An 18,968-nucleotide genomic window follows, 5' to 3' on the forward strand; every position below is an offset into this window, starting at 1 on the left:
TACCAGATGCGAAATCATCCCAATGCAAGTTCCCCTCAGTGCAAGTGAGTTCTTCAGTTAAAGTCCAGAACCTGGTCTCTGCATTTGCTGGGGTCCCTGCATTAGCTTCCATTGCCAAGGAATGGGATAAGAAGAGTTCTAGACTTGAGTTCAGCGGGTGCTCAGTGGCGCTGTCATTGTACTGCGTCTGCTGCCACTGATGTTGTTGCCGTTTTTCCTTACCAAAAACGGACCTGAAGCTGGAATTTTCATTGTTTCTATTGCCACTTTTGAAGGTTTGATGGTGATACAGTCGCTTCAGCCGATGACGACGGTGACACTTAGTGGCAGGACGGCAGTTGATTGAACCACTGTATTCGGATTTGCGCTTGATACGAATAAGTGGTGACAATCAAGTCTCTCCTGAGTGGGAGACGCTGACCTGTAGTGATCCCCTGTCAGGTTGTTTTAATGCCCACAAATATTGGTCTAATTTGAGATCAGTGCCACAACGAGAGCATCATGCAAGTTGATGTCAATCGAGTGCATTTTTGTGTCGTTGAAGGTAGTCGTAAGTGCCGGGATACTGACGTCTTCAATTTCTTCGTCGATTTGAAGCCAGTCGCTTCGATGTGTCGATGTCTAGAATGCAATCAGCACTTTCAGTTGGGTCCTTATCAGCAAATAGGAGCAAGACCTGTAAACTTGTCAGCGCATAAACTCGCCTGAATGATCAGCGCGAATATGCACAGAGATTTGCTGAACTTTATGTTTGAAACATCAAATTGGAAGCAATGCATGCCAAACGTGGTGTTTGACGTGCATCGTATCGGAAATTGGAGCGGGCGGAAATGGCTGCCGTCCAAATCTGTGTCTCGTCTCGAAGGCCGTGTCGTTCTTGTATCAACGTCGTACCTACATATCCAACCAGTACTTTCGGCCTGTCCAAGATGAAGTGGCCTAAGAATGGGAGAGAACATGCGAATGAAATTGAAGAGGCCAGCGCTGAATGGTGGATGACTGCTCACCGAGATGGGTTCGATGCAGCAAATGTGAGCCCTCAGGTGCCCTTTCGTTGCATGAGGCAGCCTGTGCGGGAAGCATTTCGGAGTATCTGTCAGCGTCATTAGATGCTGATCGATCCAATGACTGGAGACATGGCTCGACTTGCGAAGTTCCACGTCAGTCGTAATTGGAACCGCAACGAGCGCTTGTACCTGTTGCCGATGCATCTGGCAAGGTCCGGAGAAAGGTGACAAGATCCCATCAGCGCAGACGGAAAGACGGAGGGTTATAGCTTGAGACACAAAGCGATCAGCTCGACCTCGGCCTACTGACATCGTATCTCGGCCCTCAGTCAGCGTTCTTCAGCTCTATGCCGGGTTTGGTGACTTGCAGCGGCAACCAGAACGTCGTAAAGTGTAGAAGACATCGTCGCTTGACCCGAACAGCGCGGACTCGGTGGGATCTTCAGCTCCATGAATATTGGAGGAGTTGACAGAACCCAATACGCAGATGGGAAGACTGAGCTTGGTATCGAGACGCGAAGCTATTTAACTTGACCTATGCTTGACGTCAGCGTAACTATATACGCAGTCAGTGTCCCAAACTGTTTGCCCTTAGTGCCTCTTGGGCGCTATTCGAGGGTTGGGGAATGGGGAGCTTCTGGTACAGCGGCCAGACGTAAACGATGAAGTCGGCATCTACGATCAAGTGTCAGAGTTTTTTAACATATGTAGGCGCATCTATACTCTTCGAGGCAATCACAAGGTACGAGACAGGGGCGTGGCTTGTTACTGTACGAGGACCATGAGCTCAAGATCAATGCCGGTCATTATGTCCTTTCGACTGACTCTCAGTGCCTGTTAGTGGCTGCTCGACGGGGTGAAATGGCAAGGAGCATGTGGCATAGCGATCGGATGTCAGTTGTCAAGTCGATATTATTGTTTGCCCGAGCGATAGAGTCGTGGAAGCGGCATCCTCACTGGTTGCCATTGTGTCTAGAAACCATCAGCATCATTCAAAGCACGCAGAGAGTGTGTAAGATCGCCGTCGTTGCTCGGTGTTACACGGGCAATGAAAACTTGAAGCCGATGCCCATCGTCGTGGGCCCCTTCAACATACCACTAGTGCTCCGCCGAGGTTATTCAACGGCAAAGGGGTTGAGAAGCGTGTCCGGCGCCGCGGTTGGACATTGATCGTAAGGTCAGTATGCGTAAAGGTCCGGAGGCCGCCTCTTCATCGATCACAATGGTATCTAGGCATCATCAACACTCTTCGGCAATTGAGACCGAGCACTTACAGAGGCTGAACAAGTTGCACGAGTCGGCGAAGAGCACAGGTGATTCCCTGGGCTGTTAGTGCTGAATTGCGCTGACTCTGACTCACCTCTGGTCGCACTCCGGAGCCCAGAAATCGGGAGCTTCTCGAAAGGTGCATGAGAGTGCAGACACTGCTCCGTGCTCTACAAGTATCCAAAGCTCCAAATTGGTATCGATCCTCCTGTGTGGTGTCAGTCTGAGGCAAGTCGATGGATCTAGAGAATTGGTGTGTATCTGGCATATCTGTCGAATGTCAATTCACATGTCAAGAGAAGCCCAAGCTCAATGGCAACGTCCCTGGATCACCATTGAGTCCAGGTTGTCGTCAGCACTCTTCAGTAGATGGAAGATGTTTGAGCAGGCGGCGAGAAGCACATGGCAGTTGTCTGGGTTGATTAGTGCTGAGTGTTTGTCATTTGTACTTCTTTCTATCAACGCAGTTGATGTCCAGACACCGAAGGGTTGCTGAGAGTATATGAGTGCGGTCTTCTTCGTATGCTCCTATGAGCACTCATGATGATAGCGCTCTGCATTCGAGCCACACTGAGTCCGTAGGAAACTTGTCGTCAGGAGTCAAGCACCTGTATCTCATTATCAGACATGCTTTCCGAAGGACATGTTTCTGGGCAAGGAACTGATGCTGTCACTCACATATGGCGGGCTTAGCTACAGTAGATGTTTGATTCAGAAGCATCATCGAGGGCCGCCTGTCAATCTGTAAGTAGTTAAATCCGCCACTGACCAAAGACGAGTCGTAGTAGGTCATGGTATGTCAGCATCTAGTCGGTAAATTCTCCAGCGACATCGAAACTTGGGGGCAGTACCTGCTAGCAGGCTTGAATGGCATCGACATGCTTGGAAAGGTGAATGCATGGCGCTTCTGAGACTGGAAATATTTTAGCTGGGTGCTTGCTGCAGCGTTGTCGCCCTACTCGCCTTCACCTGCTGATTCATGGGCAGCCCTCTTCGTTATGGCCGCAAGGTCAATCGCAGTCGGACACGGTCGGACAACGAGGTGTGGCTGCATCTCATCAGTAGCGGTCCTGGTGACAAACTGGACAGTACCTCTGAGCAGATTTGCTACCTGTCAACAAATTGGTTTGGTTGGTCTCACATGGCGTTGGCAAATGCCGCACGATCTGTATCGTCAGTTAGCCAGGCGGTCTGGTATGATGGACATAGAACCTACCGAGAAAGGTGAATGGTGGAAGCAGGACTAAGAGAAAGCGACTCTGCAGCGAAGTCCGGATAGGATCAGCGACAACTCAAGGGGCGAGGATATCGGAGGGTCGAACGAAGGTGGCCTTGGTCCTGCGAAGAGGCTTGTTGACCCCAGCTGTAGATTGGCAACAGTGACGATATTCGAATAGCGCGCCGCATTGGGCTTCTTCTCCTCTACATGGGCAGCAGCGTCACCGCAGACATGCTCAGCTTCAAAAACGAGTAATGAAAGAAAGCTTTCTCCGTTGCCCTCGGCGTGCTAAGTTCTCTGTGCTGATATAAGGTCTCAGTCACAGGTTTCAACTGCAAATAACACCGGCGTGCCACATGGACTGGGGCAGTGTTGATACCTTGTCTGGGGTTGCAAAAGCAGTCTTTGACTGTCAATATGCGAATCGATGGTGGCAGAACAGACATACATAGTGCTTAACCATGGCCGAGATATCCCCTGCTCGAAGACCCTTGAGATGCTTCGAAGGGCAAATTGATGCTCTGATCAGTCAAGATTTAGCTAAGCCGGGTCAATGAAGAAGTATTCTCGGCCCGCTTGCCTCAGCCGCTTATTTACAAGGAGCCATCTTTGGGGAGGCCAGTCGTGTTGGCCATGGTGAGCAATCGGAGGGGTATGTCTGGGTCTCATCAGTAAACTCCTATCAACAAAAGATGAAACAGTACATTGATGCTTGCAACGTGGTCGTAGTGTCTATAACGGTTCAGTAGCTTCGTCATCACCCTCGTTTCCATCCTCTGCACGAGCGTCTATCACCAAGCTTCATACTCGAGTCAACCCGGAATTTGGTCGTGGAAATGGCGCTGACTTACCATTAACCTCCGGTGATGTTTTCCAGCGGGAACTCAGCTTCATCGCTTGAATAGTGGTGGCTTTTGTCTATTGTTAGATGATGGATCAGGGTTGTCAGCTTAGTTGTGAATCATGGCAACATTGTTCCAGTGCAGCTAAAGTCAGTATATCGAGATCTGAGCTCGAGAAGCTTGGCCAGCAACTGCGGGCTGCAATTTGTGACTGCCAACTTGACATTCCGCTTGGAAAATGATGGTTCTGTTGATGAAGGGTGATGATTGATGGCAGACAGATGATGGGATTTGGATGTCGAGATGGCTGATGGATGATGGATGATTCTGCTTGAGGTTCAGGCTTGTGAATGGGAGCTCAATATTTCCGCTTGAAATGAAGAGTCCGTTGAGGAACGGCGATGGGCGATTGATGATGAAAGACGGTGGGGAGGGGAGATTGATGATTGTGTTGAAGTGATAAATGAAGATGGATGATGGGCGATGGAAAATGAGGAACTGGGGAACTGAGGCGGCTCACGATCAGCTCTTGCCATTTCATTTGTTCCCGTGGCCTTGCCATGTCTTCAGGAAGGCATCACCACTGTTTCCAGGAAGCAACGCGACAGTGCTTTCACCTGCCATTTGCATGCATCTTTGACTCAACACCTTCTCTTCTCATCACCATCCTCTCAAACTCTTCATCATCTTCATCACTCTTGTTTATCACTGCATTATCATCATTCTTTTCCTTGCCCTTATCGCCACTTGTCGTCTCACTATACACCATGGAGAAGCCGTTCGCTGGACAATGGCTGTACGATGATGAAGATCTCGCCCCAGTCAACGTCCTATGGAAAGCAATTTTCTGCCCTTGCATTGTTTACGGTCGATCCAAAAAGAGCTACGGTGATGCTGTCAACAGGGAGTATGAATATGATTCACCCCCAAATGGCCATGTCAGATTCAGAGTCAGCAAGAAAGGAATCGTCGATACACATGAGGAATACTAGTCGAAGCCTCTAAAGAGCCCGGCAATTTCTGTTCCCTGCTTGAAATTCGCTGCCTGCTTGCCTTGTAGGTGTCCCTTTGCAAGTCAACCACTCTAACATGTCTAGTCTATGGTATTTTGATCTCCAGACTGCGTTCAGATGTTCGCGATCTCTACAACATCCAAGGAACCCGTAATGAAGACAAATTATATGGCTGCTGCTATCCATATGACACCCTCATTCAGATCGAACACGAACTCATCAATCATGGACATCATCGGAGACGCAGTTGCTGTGGGTATGAGACCGAACCTTCAATGACCACATCCTTGAGCACTTCTAGATCGCACAGCAAGGTCACCACTTGTGATACGGAACCCGATGAAAGCCTTCCATGCATTCCCGAAGGTTCATCCGAGTGCACGTCTTCAACCTCATCTGCAAGCAGCCGAAGCAAGCCCCGGGAGAGATCAATCGCTCAAGATCCGGTTGCACTCACCGACGCAACGCTTGACCACAGTCATGACCTCTCCAAAGATCCAAAAGGACCATATCGAACCAACGCACCTCACCGGTTGAAGGATGACAGTTCTGCTCCTGTGTATCCTCCTTCAATTCATCAACTTCGAACCGATACAAAGGCACCTGCCAGTCCACCTGCAGTTCATCGACACGATTTGTTTCAGGACGCAGGCGAGACGAATGAGACCCAGCCCAATCACGATATTGGATTCGATCGAGTTGAAACATACCGAGCTAGTCCTGATCATCAGCTTCGGCAAGACGAAAAGACACCAGGAGCGTTTCCTTCATCTCATCATTTGCACCATGATACGGTGATCCGGACCAAAGCACCACGGCAGCACATGCTTGAAGATGATGAGCAAGGTCCGAGCAGGTCGGGAACTCGTGGACCACACCATCTTCATGAGGACAAGTGAGGAAGGCGAGGAAAGCGGCGAGGTCAAGAGGCCAGATGACAATTCGGTGGAATATTATTATGATTCAACCTCAAACACGGCAGTAGTATTATCACTTGATAGGGGCTTACAATAGATATATCTTCAACTGCAACCTCATGCGACCATGGCGGTAGAGTGTATGTTGTTACTGAAGCATTGGTGCAAGATGTCCAGGCTTTATGGTCACATATGGTCTCTGAGTTGGCAGGCTATGCATGCGACCAGGTCAAATTTGTGGCAAACGCCGAGCGAATGTTACTGTCCCGCCTCCCAGCCTCCGACTTGCAGCTCGATGCATCGGCGTTGCACATAAGTATCATCAAGAGGGGTCCGACACGGACACGACGCGAGAGTTCGCGGGTGGTCTGGCCTTTAATAGTAACAAGCCAGGTTAAAGTTACACTTTACAGGGACCCGTTTCAGTAGAGGCAATAGCTGGTTGGCGATCGTCAGATCAGCTGAAAGACGACAACCAATTGGATTTCTGTGTCTGCCATGGTTGTGATGAGACCATGGTCGCATATTGGCGGCCATGCACAGAGCTGGCTGGGCACAACAGCAAGACGAGTTTGGGCATTGAGTTCAGGCTTGCACAGATCAAGGAACACGAGCTCGCGTTATATTAAATGTCTTCATCCTGCATGCTGAATCTCCCTTGCATTGGCGCTCAACGCGACGATTGGATACGACATGGAGCAGACTGGGTTGACGCTTGTGGAGTTTTGGACGTCCCACAAGGCCAAGGCATGTTGCATTGAGCGAATCATTTTGGAAAAGTCCTTAGCGGTGACCAACTTGCATTGATTGGAGGGGAAAACACCTCAGGCAGAGATGGCCTTATCTTGAAATGATCAATGCTCTGGACATCGACGATCAAATTCCATGTACTACCGGTTGGCTTAATTAACACGGTCGCGAATCTGCATTCTCGTTTCATACTTGTCGGCCCACTGCCATCTGTAGGCATTCTAGTGACCTGCTTCTAGTGGCCGGCGTCACGTCCGCGCTCACGTCCAAGGCACGACGCCCAAAAAGGAACCCACTTTCGCGCTGAGCTCCCTTATTACCGATCTTCTCCACGCGCCCTCCGCACCAGAACCCACCTTTGGCACCTCTTTTCTACCCGCTCCCTCCCACTTTCACTCATCATCGTCCTCACTCATTTACACGTTCGACTCACGCGATAACAATAAACAAGAACTTCACTCGCTGCTGGGTCCATCATGGCTACTGTCACTCGTCAACCATTTGCTCCCCTTGACGGGACTCGTCTCCAGACCTTGACCAGTCTCAAGAATAGGCAAAATGGTATGTGGAGATGCGGAGTGTTTGGGCTTCACTGACATGACTAGCTTTGCCAACTGGTGGTAAACGAAAGGCTGAATTGATTGATACCGATGATTCTGAAAATGTCGATCCTACTTCTTTTGCCAAGCGATCAAAAGGTTCCAAGGACAAGGACATCCTAAAGGACAGCATCCTCAAGCCGTCTGCTTTTATCCTCAAGCCTACTGCACCTGTATCTGCATCTCCCATTCCTAATCGCCTCACGAGCCCTACCAAGACCCGGCGCACTCTTCAACCTAAATCACCCGCCAAACTCAGCTCTGGCATCTCAAAGTCTTCTCCCATTTATGCTCCAGCTGGTCGATCTCCCACACGAAGCAAGCGATCTGGTATCGCATCTAGCCGACGACGCACTGCTGGTCCCTACACTCGTGTTGATCCTCCTTCATTCAGTCTTGGGTCTGCCGCTCCCTTTTCTCTCGATGCTGCTCTCAAGGGTACTATTCCTGGCTATAGCGCCAAGAAGGAACCCATCACTGCTCTGCATGAACCAGACATGAAGGCTAGCTGGTTCTTTGACATTCACGAGGACACACCCGAACAAGAGATGACCAACCTTCTTCAACACAGCACATGTGTACTTGACATTTCGTCCGACGAGGAGAGTCAACGGAAGCTCAACAGAGATCGTGCAGAGGGTCGCGATAAGGAAAATGTTCCCCCTCCTGATGACATCTCTCAAACTCGTCGCGCACCAAAAGCTGATGAGATGGTTGTTGAGAAAGAGCGTGTCGCATTGGGAGAAATGAACACTGCCGACTTTTACGCTGAAGGATGTGATGAGACATCTGTCATTTTTGTACCTGAAGATGAGCCAGAGGTGAATGCGACTGCGACTGCCGAAAAGCCCATCGATCCTTCAACAGAAGACATCGACAACCTAATGGCCAAGCCCACAGAAGGCCCAAGCAAGGCTGCAGTTTTGGAACCAATCGAAGGAACAGGAGAAAGTTTTGAGTTGTGGGAAAGCGGCAGCGCACATGATGAAGCTGTATAGGCATGAGGCATGAACAAGTCATGAAGTGTTATGGTAATGGATATGGATGGAATGAATGATGGAATGGATGGGTATGGATACGGATGGAGGAGTTTGGCCGGCGTTCTTCTTCTTCTTTAGGCTACCAAGAGCTGGGGCTATAGTTTTGTGATTGCATTATTGTCTGAGTATTAATTGATACCTGAATGTCTGAATGTGTTTCACTGAGTGTAAATTATGATCTGATTCATGCCGCACTGTGTCCCACGTGAACCACTAACCAAAACAGTGTGAATATTTCGTCAGCAATCCACTTCCCCTCATCAACCATCATGGCTTCAATCAACGATTTAGCTACAGCCGCGATTGCGAGCTCTGATACTGCCGATGATTCAACTCGAGGCGCATTCGTTGTTTTGGAGGGTTTGGATAGAAGTGGAAAGACGACGCAGGTGAAACTGTTGGAGCAGAGATTTGTCGAGGAGGGTAAAAAGGTCAAGGTTATGAGATTTCCTGGTAAGTTCAGTGGAAAGGTGGTGAATTATACTGATATTTTATAGACAGGACTACACCTATTGGTCAAATGATTGATGCTTATCTCAAGAGTGATGTCGAGATGGATGATCATGTTATTCATCTATTGTTCAGCGCAAACAGATGGGAAGCTGTGTGAGTATGCTGGTCTGTTACACTTCAATTCTGACCGTTTAGCAAACAAATTCAATCTCTCCTCGCTTCTGGTACTACAATTGTCTGCGACCGGTATTATCACTCTGGCATAGTCTACTCAGCCGCCAAGCAAAACCCCTCTCTGACCCTCCCTTGGGCACGAGCACCAGAACGCGGTCTTCCCCGACCAGATCTCGTGCTGTTTCTCGATCTGACCGAAGAGCAAGCTCAAGCTCGAGGTGGTTGGGGTGGAGAAGTTTATGAACGATCTGGTATGCAGAAACGTGTACGGGAATTGTTCTGGGGTCTCAGCATGGGAGGAAAGGACGTTGCAGCGCAAGGACTTGGTTTGGATGAGGGCGAGGGCTGGACGCAGGAGGAGGAGGATCTTGTGGTGGTTGATGCTGGCGGGAGTGTGGAGGAGGTTGCTGAGGAGGTTTGGAAGAAGGTTAGGGGTAGGGTTGAACAGGTTGAGAGGGGAGAGGTTGGAAGGACTGTGAGGGTTGTTAGGTGAGACGCCAGAAAGGTCTCTGTTGCAATGACAGCAAAAATGAATCCCCGAGACCTGGATCGAACAAGTGACCTTTCGGTGACGGTACAGTTACAGCCGAACGCTCTTCCAGCTGAGCTACTCGGGGATGGCTCTGACGATCAGAGGAGTAGCTGTGGCGATCGGCGACGAAAGTTGGATACATGAGGATTGGATGATGCTGTGCTCTCAACGAGGTAAGATGGGCTGTGACAGTGAGATTCGTGCGGGTTGCGGGTGCAGGAGACTGGATGCAGTGGTTGAAGTATCCCAAATGCAAGCTTGGTGTTGAGGCGTCGCATTGTGACACGGATAACGCGGGGTTTGTTTCATCTAATCCTATGCGATTGTTTTCTCAGACACGAGGTTTGCGACAATGCTTCCTTGCCACAATTCTACTTTCTCGCATTCAACCCTCATTCTGGGCCATAGGGTACCATCTTTGGTATTAATTGTGCTCAAGCAAATGTGCTGCGTATAGGTACAATTTACACTTCTCCTCCCAACCAAGTCCAATGGCTATTCCTCCGGTTTCGGAGATCTCCCCGAATAGCTCAGCTGGAAGAGCGTTCGGCTGTAATTGTTAAGCATCTCACCGAAAGGTCACTTGTTCGATCCAGGTTTCGGGGAACTCATTTTTTGCATCTTTTCACTCCTACAAGTTCTTTTTATTAGCTGGGATTCTGGCATACTACTAGATTCATTGAGTTGTTGTTAATAACGGCAACTCTTTTTCGCTGTGGTTGCTAGTATATTTCATCTTGTGACTAAAAAGTTGAGTTGTCATGATATACTCATTGACAACATGAAAATGCCACGACCAGCAAAAGAAATCCCCGAAACCTGGATCGAACAAGTGACCTTTCGGTATCATATATCAGTTACAGCCGAACGCTCTTCCAGCTGAGCTATTCGGGGATTGATGTTCGGTCGTTCGCTATCACTGCATAGAGGCCGCAGTCTGGGGCAGGGCTTGGGTAGACACTTCAAAGCATGCGCATCACGAGAGTTTTGCATAGAACATTGTACAGTCAAATCAAGCTTTTATTAATTAAAGACTACAGTCTTGTGTCCGTTGAGGAACAACCTCCTCTCAGCATACCACCGCACAGCAGCAGCAAGAACTTGGCTCTCAACATTAGATCCCTCCTCAGACAGCTCCTTAGGGTTCATGCTGTGATCAACACGAGCAACCCGCTGCTCGATAATAGGACCCTCGTCCAGATCAGCAGTGACAAAGTGAGCAGTAGCTCCGATAATCTTGACACCGCGCTCGTAGGCCTGGTGGTAAGGCTTGGCGCCCTTGAATGAAGGCAGGAAACTGTGGTGGATGTTGATGATGCGGCCGGACATGGCTTCGCAGAGCGTCGGAGACAAGACCTGCATGTAGCGGGCGAGGACAATGAGCTCGATGCCGTGCTTCTTGCAGAGATCGAGGATCTGGCCTTCTTGTTGCGCCTTGGTGTCTTTTGTGACGGGCAGATGGTGGAACTCGATTCCGTAGCTCTCGGCGAGGGCGGCGTAGTCGGGGTGGTTCGACACGATGACGGGGACTTCCATGCGCAGCTGGCCGGTCTTCATGCGGAAGAGGAGGTCGTTCAGACAGTGGCCGATCTTGGAGACCATGATGAGAACGCGGGTCTTGCGGGCGACGGGGCGGATATCGTAGTCCATCTTGTACTCGGCAGCGAGCTTATCGAAAGCCTCGACGAGGTGCTCGGTGGACTCGGTCTCGGTAGGTCCAAAGTGAACACGCATGAAGAAGCGCTCGGAGACGGGATCGGAGAACTGCTGGAGGTCGAGAATGTTGTGCTTGTTGGCGGCAAAGATGCCAGTCACGGCATAGACGATGCCGGACTTGTCAGGGCATGACAGGGTGAGGATGTGATCATTAGCCATGTTGAAGGCTATGGACGGCGTTGAATTGACGGGGGAGAATTTGGTGTAAGTGAGAAGAATTGCGACGTATCTTGTTAGCCTCCGTACGTCAACCGAGTATGACTCCGAGAACCCCACTGCGGGCTAACCCTCCACTATCGGAGATGCGTCGGGATGTGGCCATGGAAGCATTGAGTTGGTATTAAGTAAATTGAGGGAAATATGCTGTATTAAGATCTATTGAATAAGGCAGTAATGCGACGTGGATATCTGTGGACTGAGAGAAATGTCTTGTGATCGTCATGATGAATTGGTATGGCCGTCTAATATCCGTCTCCGCTGTGGCTGCAGGGTAACTGTAGAATCCACTGCTGAATCAAGTATTCAGACGTCAGATCTGATAGATAATCAGAAAGATACAAAGGTGTAATATAATTTAGAAACAATAAAGCTAATGCATGTCAACTCGGCCGTCACGTGGCGTTGATCGGAAGTCCATCCGTTCCCCACCATCGACACTCAACTAACATCAACTGCAATGCATCATGTCAGGTGGCTCTCGGAGCCGAGATGGCTGCTTCAACTGTCGAAGACGAAAACGAAGATGTGACGAGGAGAAGCCAACATGTCGAAGATGTCAAAGAACAGGAGATGACTGTGTCTTTCCGAGTCCAGCTTCAGCATCGAATCCGTTAAAGTTCATCGTGGCAGCTTCAAACGATCATTATCTGGTCCCGAGTGATAACCAGAGTCATAGCTTTCTGAATCTCTCACCTCAAGAACTCGTCGCCATTTGTAATTCGAGTGAGGGAAGGATTGCTTGGACGCAGGAATCTATTCCCCGCAGTTTGTCACCGTTTGCTTTTGAGTCGGGACGTTCAGTTGAGAAAGCTCTCGTCCAATACTGTAAGTATTCTCACCACGATTTGTCGCCGCTAACAGATTAGATGTCGAAATAATATCTAAGAGCAGAGTCTATGTGGATACAAGTCGGAATGGCTTCCGTACATCAGTCATCCCACGAATGTTCTACCAAGGTCCTCTGTTCTCCGCAGTCCTGGCCATGAGCGCAGCAGAATGGGCACAAAACATTGTCCCAGATGGAAGAGACTACCGCGCTCTGTCAATGCAGTACAAAGTCCGAGCTCTCCATGAACTACAGCACGCTCTTCCAGATTCCCAAGGCAGTGAGGGCAATCTTCTCACCTGTGTTCTTTTGGCATCTCTCGAAATCGCACATGGATCGTGTCCGACATGGCTCCGTCATCTTCAAGGCGCACTCGCTCTGCTTGAGAGCTTCGGAAACAGTATTGACCCTAATGTGGCCGAGTTTGTACTCCAGTATTTCCGGTTTCGATATATTCTGATGAAGACTACACAACCTACCCACCAGGATTCGTTACACCAAGCAATGGCTGGGTTGGCCAAAGCCGAGGCTACACTCCCGCATTCTCGAAATCTGGTTGATGAACAGATTGGTTGCTCAATGGATCTCGTCGACATCATCAACGAAATATCGTCACTGTCCACCCACGACATATCCAAGGATCAACTGTACGCAACGGGCCAGGAAATTGAACAACGCCTTGAGGATCTCTCTTTTCAGGGCACCGACGACTATCTCTTACGGAGCGCCGAGTCTTTTAGAATTGCAGCCCAAATCTACCTCCGCCTCGTGTGCTACAACACAGTCATTACCCACCCATCAATTCTGGCCCTCCACGAATCTCTTCTCTCTTGTCTTTCCGATATCATCGTTGAGGGACAGACTCGAAGGTCATTCCCAATGTGGCCGCTGTTCTTAGCAGGCTGTGCATGCTCATCAGACGAACAACGAAAGGTTGTGTTGGATCACTTCATGTTGATGGATAGTAAATGGCCGATCAGCAACATATCTGCTGTTTGGAACGCACTCAAGTTGATCTGGCATACAAGAGATCTTCAGGTATCGAGTACAAATCAAGACTGGAGGGAGATCATCCACAAGTTTGGATGGAAGCTCTCATTATCATGATCAATTCTATTTTACATGCCTGGGTATACGCTCTATGCTCTAATGCGACCGCACGCTAAACTTCCAACTTCCTTGACTCGCCATAGGATCCCTCGGTCCATCCCAGACTGGACACCATGATTCTTTAGCTCCTTCGTCTGCTCGTGCTCTTGATTCCTCAACCATTCGCATGATGAATCTGCTGTCCTGTACCTCGTCTTGTTCATCCTGATCTTGAGACAACCATCCCTCTCTCCGTCCGTCACCAGAATTAATTCGATGATCAAGTGGTCGGATATCATGAGATCCTGCGCTAGCCGTCCTTCCCGTTCTTAATCGTACAGGCTGCCCCGTCAACATGGCCATTTCCACGTCCAAGTCAATCATTCCATCTGAAGGCCGATTCGGTCGAGAGGGCATGTGTTCTGTGGACGAACTAATCCATCGGAAACGCTTCTTGAACAAAGAGGTCCGTGTTCGATCGCGCGGCCAGTTCGGGTTTCGTGCTCGTCGACGTTTACGGATATGATGCTCGATCAGGAGGTTCAGAGATGGAAGACAGGCGCAGACGAAGCCTATTGTAATCTCGAGAGCCCTGCAATCGTTAGACAAGCATTATCGGGCTGAAAAACATACGTTAGAATGCTAATCGGCGTATAATCGACAGTGATATCATCCGAGTTCAGAAAGTCTACCGCTTTGGCAACACGGAACAGTGTCAAGGCTGTGGCGATTCCACCGGCCCCCAAAAGCAAGACAATCTTGATCCTTTTTCCTATCGACATTCTGAGTTTCCAAGTCAAAGGTATTGGGATCAACAGAATGACCAGATCCGTGACAATCGATAGCGATAGATCTGAAAAGAAGATCTTTCGCTGGTTAAGACATCGCGCGTTTCTGACATCTGGGTCCCAATATGTCCGAATGGGATAACAGTTGACAATTCGAAGTATTTGAATTGGAATATATGCAACCAGTAAAGCCCATATCAAGATCTTGATTCCCTTGGCGACTCGTGGTTCGACAGCAAAAACTCGTGCCATGAGAAGTAGAATGGTCGCTTTGGTGAAAAATGCAGCTGGGATATAGACAACCGTACTGGCATAGAACCACTGACTTGTTAGATCGATCGTGTGACACTTGGGCTGCTCACCTTTAACCAGTTGTAATATTCTGGTTTGCGAATCTCCCAAGCATGATAACCTGCTCCATACCGGGCCACTACTTTGTTAGTGACGCAACGAAAAGGGAATAGACATACTCATAAAGACAGTGACGCAGTACATGATGGCGGTGATCTAAAGGTTAGCCATAGCCAAACATCAAGAGTCGGTCATACAAATGCTGCTATACACGTCCCTAAATTGTTAGCTTTGTCTAACATAAGATGTAGACATACAATCTTCTAATCCAAAGTTCCGGCTAATCGTTCTCTTCACAAAGATTCGTACTATAAAAAAGAGTGTGATAAAGAATACACATATCGTCGTCAAGACAATATTCAACGTCCAGTAAACGTCTTCAGGATTCTTATAATCAGGAACAACCCCAGGAGGGGCATTTCGATTCGAATCGGGACCTGTTGCATTCCACATATCGTGGAGATGAGGCCGAATTCATTGCAAAGTGTAGATGCAGGACGGGAGGCGATGAATACTTGATATCTGAAAGTCAAGCTTTAACTAGTGGATCATCGGGGAGCCATCCGTCGACGATCAACGCCACTAACGGTTGGTGCTGAACTTTGTTTCTGTTACAGGGCTTCCTTTGGATTGAGGTCGCTGCAATGACTCAAGGCGACAGGTTAGGTCGTTGATCCTGTGGCGTAATTGGGCAAAACATGTTCTTGAATGACATATGCGAACGGTTGTAGGTAAAGTTGGCCGATTTGGAGGAGTATTGATCTTGGCAAGGCTGTACGATCTGACCAACCCGAGTTGTTTCGGATATTAAAGTCAAAGCGCTACCCCCCATGAGTACAGCTTGAAGCTGCATATAACATTGTCCCAAATTCATCAACATCTTCCAGCCATCGATCTACCCTCCGTCGTTGGCGTTTTATTTCTTCCTCACTTATTCCATCTGGAAATGGCCACAATTCATCCAGTCGAAAGGGTTCACTTCCCCATTCGGCCAGATGAGAGTTGTAGCTTTGTTCCCATCCATTCCGATCAGCTTGCCATAGATATTTGCTCGATGGCGAATAGAGTCCCCTCAACTCGGTACCGAGATACGTGGTGAGCCCATCGTGAGCCGACAACACATTGTCCAGAAAGTACATGGTGTATAGTGTTCGTCTCTTGGCCTCGGCCATAATCCATGATTCCCATTTCGGTAGGGCACCTCGTTGTTCTGCCGCACATACAAGCCCTTCACGAGAGGTCGCGCATGCAATCTCTTGAAGGTTGATCATTGCCTGACGAAGAAATGGCATTGAAGGCCCCAAGTGAAAGAACAGAACCATGGAATAGATGAGGTACGCTTGAAACACTCCAAGAAGATGGATGCTTTCATATGTTCCTCGCTCTTCGTAAAGCCTAGTCATTTCTCGCTGGAGGATATCTGCGGCGATACTCACGTTGCCAGGTAGAGGGTCGCATATTCGGACCAGAGTAAAGCAGGTTGAGAGTGGCACCAGTGATTGCTGCATAGGATGGATGAATGGTGGGAGACGACCTCGAATTACTGTCGAGGCATAGGATTTGAGCATTCGGTAGACAAAATTGATAACACTTTGACTGTAGTTCTTGGGCGATTGTCCAGGCAGAGGAACATACGAGTTGAGCCATCGGTTCTTGATGTCGTCGCTGTTGATCGGACACACGAGGTCCAGTGGAGCAAAGTGAAGGTCAGCTGGCGCGTCTGTCTGGAGCAAGCTCTGCTCAAAGTCCAGAGTGTCCGACGTGTTTGAGTTTTCCCAGTTCTCCGAATTCCCAGAGTGCTGCGAGTCTACGATCGGCTCTCGAAATCTCCCAGGATAGCTGCATGTTAAACTCCGCAAGGCACATCGTCCACAGGTTTCTTTGCGATCACATTTTGCTTTTGCGGTTATACAATGCTGACAAGCTTTGACTCGAGTGGTGGAATATCTTGATCTTGAAGGTGCCATGATTGAGTGATCGAATTGCATCCAAAGAGTCTTAAATAGTCGGTATTGTGTTGTTCCGACCCGTACATCACATTCATGTCGTCCGATGATACATCAGACAGCCAACAATTGACATGCTGAAAGCAGCTCATATTCGTTGCTACAAAGCCAACCAAACGCCAGAAACAATCCAACTCGCTCATCACCAACTGTCGTTTGTCATTCAAGGAAATAGAATGAGTTCCTCGTGATATTGGAACTCGAAGGTATCACCGCCTCGTTTTCGTTTCCAATTAACCCATTTTCACATCTCCATTAGCCTCAGTTTGAGGAAGCATTGGCTTCTCATCTTCTTGAGCTCTTCGTTTGCCCATACGGTCGAGCCATTGCTCAGCGCTGACAATTGTTCCGTCTACAACACCACTTACTTGAACAACCATGTCCAAACCTTCTTTAGCCAATACCAAAACTTTGTGTGCACCTTCAGTTAGAGCCGTCTCGTTGTCTTGTTGCCCGGCATTCCTGTCGGTCATGGTGGCGACACGGAATCGTTGGGGTAGACTAGTGAGATGACGTCGCACAAGGATTCGTGCATTTTCTGGCAATGCGCCTCCTGCGTATTTCGACACAGTATTGATGGCTTCTCGGAGGGTTCTGAGAACATCACCCTTGAGGTTTGAGATGCGAGCAGCAAGTTGAGAGCGAGATTCAGGATCAGCTTGTTCGCCAGCTTGTCCGTCTGGTACCTTTTCGTACTCTTCAAGGGTAGTCTTTAAAGCTGAGATCACACGAGCAATATGATCATTGGCCCATCGAAGCCATTGTAGACAGTATTTAAGACTGCGCAGACTCTCCTGGCTCATGGCAACACTGAGACCGGAAGTAGACGTGATCAGACGTGACTGCCAGGCGCTGTTTGGTCGTGATGGCCTTGGTGAATTGGAATCAGTCTCGGTATATGCGGGTGATCGCAACTCATCGTAAGCAGGAAGCGTGTCGACGGTGCTAGTAGTTGACATGCGACGAGACATGGTCTTTGAAGATGGCGAAGGCGCTGTATCCATCTGTTCATCGCTCATTTGTTGCATTCCTTCAGACTCAAATCGCTTGTTGCTGACTGCCTCATCCTCATCCGTTTTGCGTCGCTTCTTGCTGTTGCCGGTTTCCAAATCCGACGTTGAACTGTTTTGTCGCCTTCCGGCACCCAAAAACCATCTGACACCTCCTTCAACACCAGTCACTCGACCGACTGAACCAACAGTGTTCGCAATAGGTGTCAGGTATCCTTCAACATATTCGGCGCCAGATCGAAATCGCGGTGAAAAGTTCTTGGCACCACCGTATGCCGAAGTGGCGCCCTCAATTGTGCTCGCTAACAATGGATGAGTCGTCGTAAGGAGAGACAGAAGCGGTTCAGGCTGCGGAGATTGTGGTTGATTCGATTGAAGCCCGGAAGTTGGTGGACTAACTGGAAGAGAGGAATTTCTATGCGGCGGCGAAGATATAAAGTCTATGACGTTAGAAATGATCTCTGTTAGAATTGAAAACATACCTGCTCTCAAATCACCAAGCGCTTCAGCTGCCAATCGCACATCTGGATCATCAAGGCTGACGCTACCAGCCCTTGTATCAAGAAGACCATCAGGAGAAGCAGCGCTGACGACACTGTTGCTACTCCCGTCAAGATCCATTCGTGTCGGGCTATCAATACTATGCGCAAGAACAGGCGGATAAGGCATAGGATGTAACGGAAGCCAAGTCTTGGTTGGTTCCAAGGCCATTTCGCTCGTAAGTGAACTCAGAGGTGGTAACTTGGTCTCGTTATCGGCTTCGAATCTAGCCAAAGGAGGCAAAGAAGTTGGTATATCGGTAGGAACATCAGGAAACTTTATCGCATTTGGTGAAGCGACATTGGAATAGGCTGGAGGAGAAAATGCCATCAATGATTGAGGTCGAGCAGGTGGTGGTCCGAGGACATGACGAGACTCGGACTCCCGATCAGGAAGCATGTGATTGCGCTCCATGGTCGGCGATAACACGGATATGTCAACTCAGCATCGAATGAGATCGGCCAGTGGCCGCAAAGAATATCGCAAAGAGACAAAAGAAATGGTAAATCAATAATGGTGATGATGAAGCGGAGATGTTGGGGAGATTGGGAATGAGAGCGATCGTGGGGGGACAAGAGAATCCTGTTAACGTCAGGCGCTCGCGGGACCTT

The 18,968-nt window shown here is 49.0% G+C and overlaps 11 protein-coding genes and 3 non-coding genes across 14 annotated transcripts; 7 read left to right on the forward strand and 7 right to left on the reverse strand.

Moving 5' to 3' along the window:
- Positions 1-532: 532 nt before the first annotated feature.
- Positions 533-2,784, forward strand: FOXG_19975 (uncharacterized protein). The gene has a single exon (XM_018400241.1). It carries the CDS (start codon positions 1,869-1,871, stop codon positions 2,175-2,177), a length of 309 nt encoding a protein of 102 aa, XP_018246057.1. The 5' UTR covers positions 533-1,868; the 3' UTR covers positions 2,178-2,784.
- A 1,036-nt stretch (positions 2,785-3,820) lies between these two features.
- Positions 3,821-4,127, reverse strand: FOXG_19976 (uncharacterized protein; the record flags this gene model as incomplete). Its single annotated transcript, XM_018400242.1, has 3 exons — positions 3,821-3,895; positions 3,941-4,013; positions 4,090-4,127. 3 exons carry the CDS (start codon positions 4,125-4,127, stop codon positions 3,821-3,823), a joined length of 186 nt encoding a protein of 61 aa, XP_018246058.1.
- Positions 4,128-4,834: 707 nt separating this feature from the next.
- On the forward strand, positions 4,835-5,326 carry FOXG_19977 (uncharacterized protein; the record flags this gene model as incomplete). Its single annotated transcript, XM_018400243.1, has 1 exon — positions 4,835-5,326. Exon 1 carries the CDS (start codon positions 4,895-4,897, stop codon positions 5,324-5,326), a length of 432 nt encoding a protein of 143 aa, XP_018246059.1. The 5' UTR covers positions 4,835-4,894.
- Positions 5,327-5,622: 296 nt separating this feature from the next.
- Positions 5,623-6,246, forward strand: FOXG_19978 (uncharacterized protein; the record flags this gene model as incomplete). Its single annotated transcript, XM_018400244.1, has 1 exon — positions 5,623-6,246. The coding sequence occupies one exon, from the start codon at positions 5,623-5,625 to the stop codon at positions 6,244-6,246; it is 624 nt and encodes a 207-aa protein (XP_018246060.1).
- An 876-nt stretch (positions 6,247-7,122) lies between these two features.
- On the forward strand, positions 7,123-8,825 carry FOXG_09035 (uncharacterized protein). Its single transcript, XM_018388058.1, has 2 exons — positions 7,123-7,575; positions 7,620-8,825. Exons 1-2 carry the CDS (start codon positions 7,491-7,493, stop codon positions 8,609-8,611), a joined length of 1,077 nt encoding a protein of 358 aa, XP_018246061.1. The 5' UTR covers positions 7,123-7,490; the 3' UTR covers positions 8,612-8,825.
- A 66-nt stretch (positions 8,826-8,891) lies between these two features.
- On the forward strand, positions 8,892-10,048 carry FOXG_09036 (thymidylate kinase). Its single transcript, XM_018388059.1, has 3 exons — positions 8,892-9,106; positions 9,151-9,259; positions 9,302-10,048. Exons 1-3 carry the CDS (start codon positions 8,923-8,925, stop codon positions 9,771-9,773), a joined length of 765 nt encoding a protein of 254 aa, XP_018246062.1. The 5' UTR covers positions 8,892-8,922; the 3' UTR covers positions 9,774-10,048.
- FOXG_19979 lies at positions 9,815-9,897 on the reverse strand. The gene has a single exon. It is a non-coding gene; the product is annotated as a tRNA-Tyr (tRNA).
- A 283-nt stretch (positions 10,049-10,331) lies between the features above and the next one.
- On the forward strand, positions 10,332-10,418 carry FOXG_19980. Its single transcript has one exon. It is a non-coding gene; the product is annotated as a tRNA-Tyr (tRNA).
- Positions 10,419-10,621: 203 nt separating this feature from the next.
- FOXG_19981 lies at positions 10,622-10,706 on the reverse strand. The gene has a single exon. It is a non-coding gene; the product is annotated as a tRNA-Tyr (tRNA).
- A 68-nt stretch (positions 10,707-10,774) lies between these two features.
- FOXG_09037 (formyltetrahydrofolate deformylase) lies at positions 10,775-12,077 on the reverse strand. Its single transcript, XM_018388060.1, has one exon. It carries the CDS (start codon positions 11,685-11,687, stop codon positions 10,836-10,838), a length of 852 nt encoding a protein of 283 aa, XP_018246063.1. The 5' UTR covers positions 11,688-12,077; the 3' UTR covers positions 10,775-10,835.
- Positions 12,078-12,211: 134 nt separating this feature from the next.
- Positions 12,212-13,680, forward strand: FOXG_09038 (uncharacterized protein; the record flags this gene model as incomplete). Its single annotated transcript, XM_018388061.1, has 2 exons — positions 12,212-12,572; positions 12,614-13,680. 2 exons carry the CDS (start codon positions 12,212-12,214, stop codon positions 13,678-13,680), a joined length of 1,428 nt encoding a protein of 475 aa, XP_018246064.1.
- Positions 13,681-13,719: 39 nt separating this feature from the next.
- On the reverse strand, positions 13,720-14,945 carry FOXG_09039 (uncharacterized protein; the record flags this gene model as incomplete). Its single annotated transcript, XM_018388062.1, has 4 exons — positions 13,720-14,254; positions 14,296-14,771; positions 14,813-14,880; positions 14,921-14,945. The coding sequence occupies 4 exons, from the start codon at positions 14,943-14,945 to the stop codon at positions 13,720-13,722; spliced, it is 1,104 nt and encodes a 367-aa protein (XP_018246065.1).
- A 677-nt stretch (positions 14,946-15,622) lies between these two features.
- On the reverse strand, positions 15,623-16,768 carry FOXG_19982 (uncharacterized protein; the record flags this gene model as incomplete). Its single annotated transcript, XM_018400245.1, has 1 exon — positions 15,623-16,768. The coding sequence occupies one exon, from the start codon at positions 16,766-16,768 to the stop codon at positions 15,623-15,625; it is 1,146 nt and encodes a 381-aa protein (XP_018246066.1).
- Positions 16,769-17,040: 272 nt separating this feature from the next.
- Positions 17,041-18,771, reverse strand: FOXG_09040 (uncharacterized protein; the record flags this gene model as incomplete). Its single annotated transcript, XM_018388063.1, has 2 exons — positions 17,041-18,257; positions 18,300-18,771. The coding sequence occupies 2 exons, from the start codon at positions 18,769-18,771 to the stop codon at positions 17,041-17,043; spliced, it is 1,689 nt and encodes a 562-aa protein (XP_018246067.1).
- Positions 18,772-18,968: the final 197 nt, after the last annotated feature.

This window comes from Fusarium oxysporum, chromosome 9, assembly GCF_000149955.1.
Source record: "Fusarium oxysporum f. sp. lycopersici 4287 chromosome 9, whole genome shotgun sequence".
Classification (NCBI taxonomy): domain Eukaryota; kingdom Fungi; phylum Ascomycota; class Sordariomycetes; order Hypocreales; family Nectriaceae; genus Fusarium; species Fusarium oxysporum.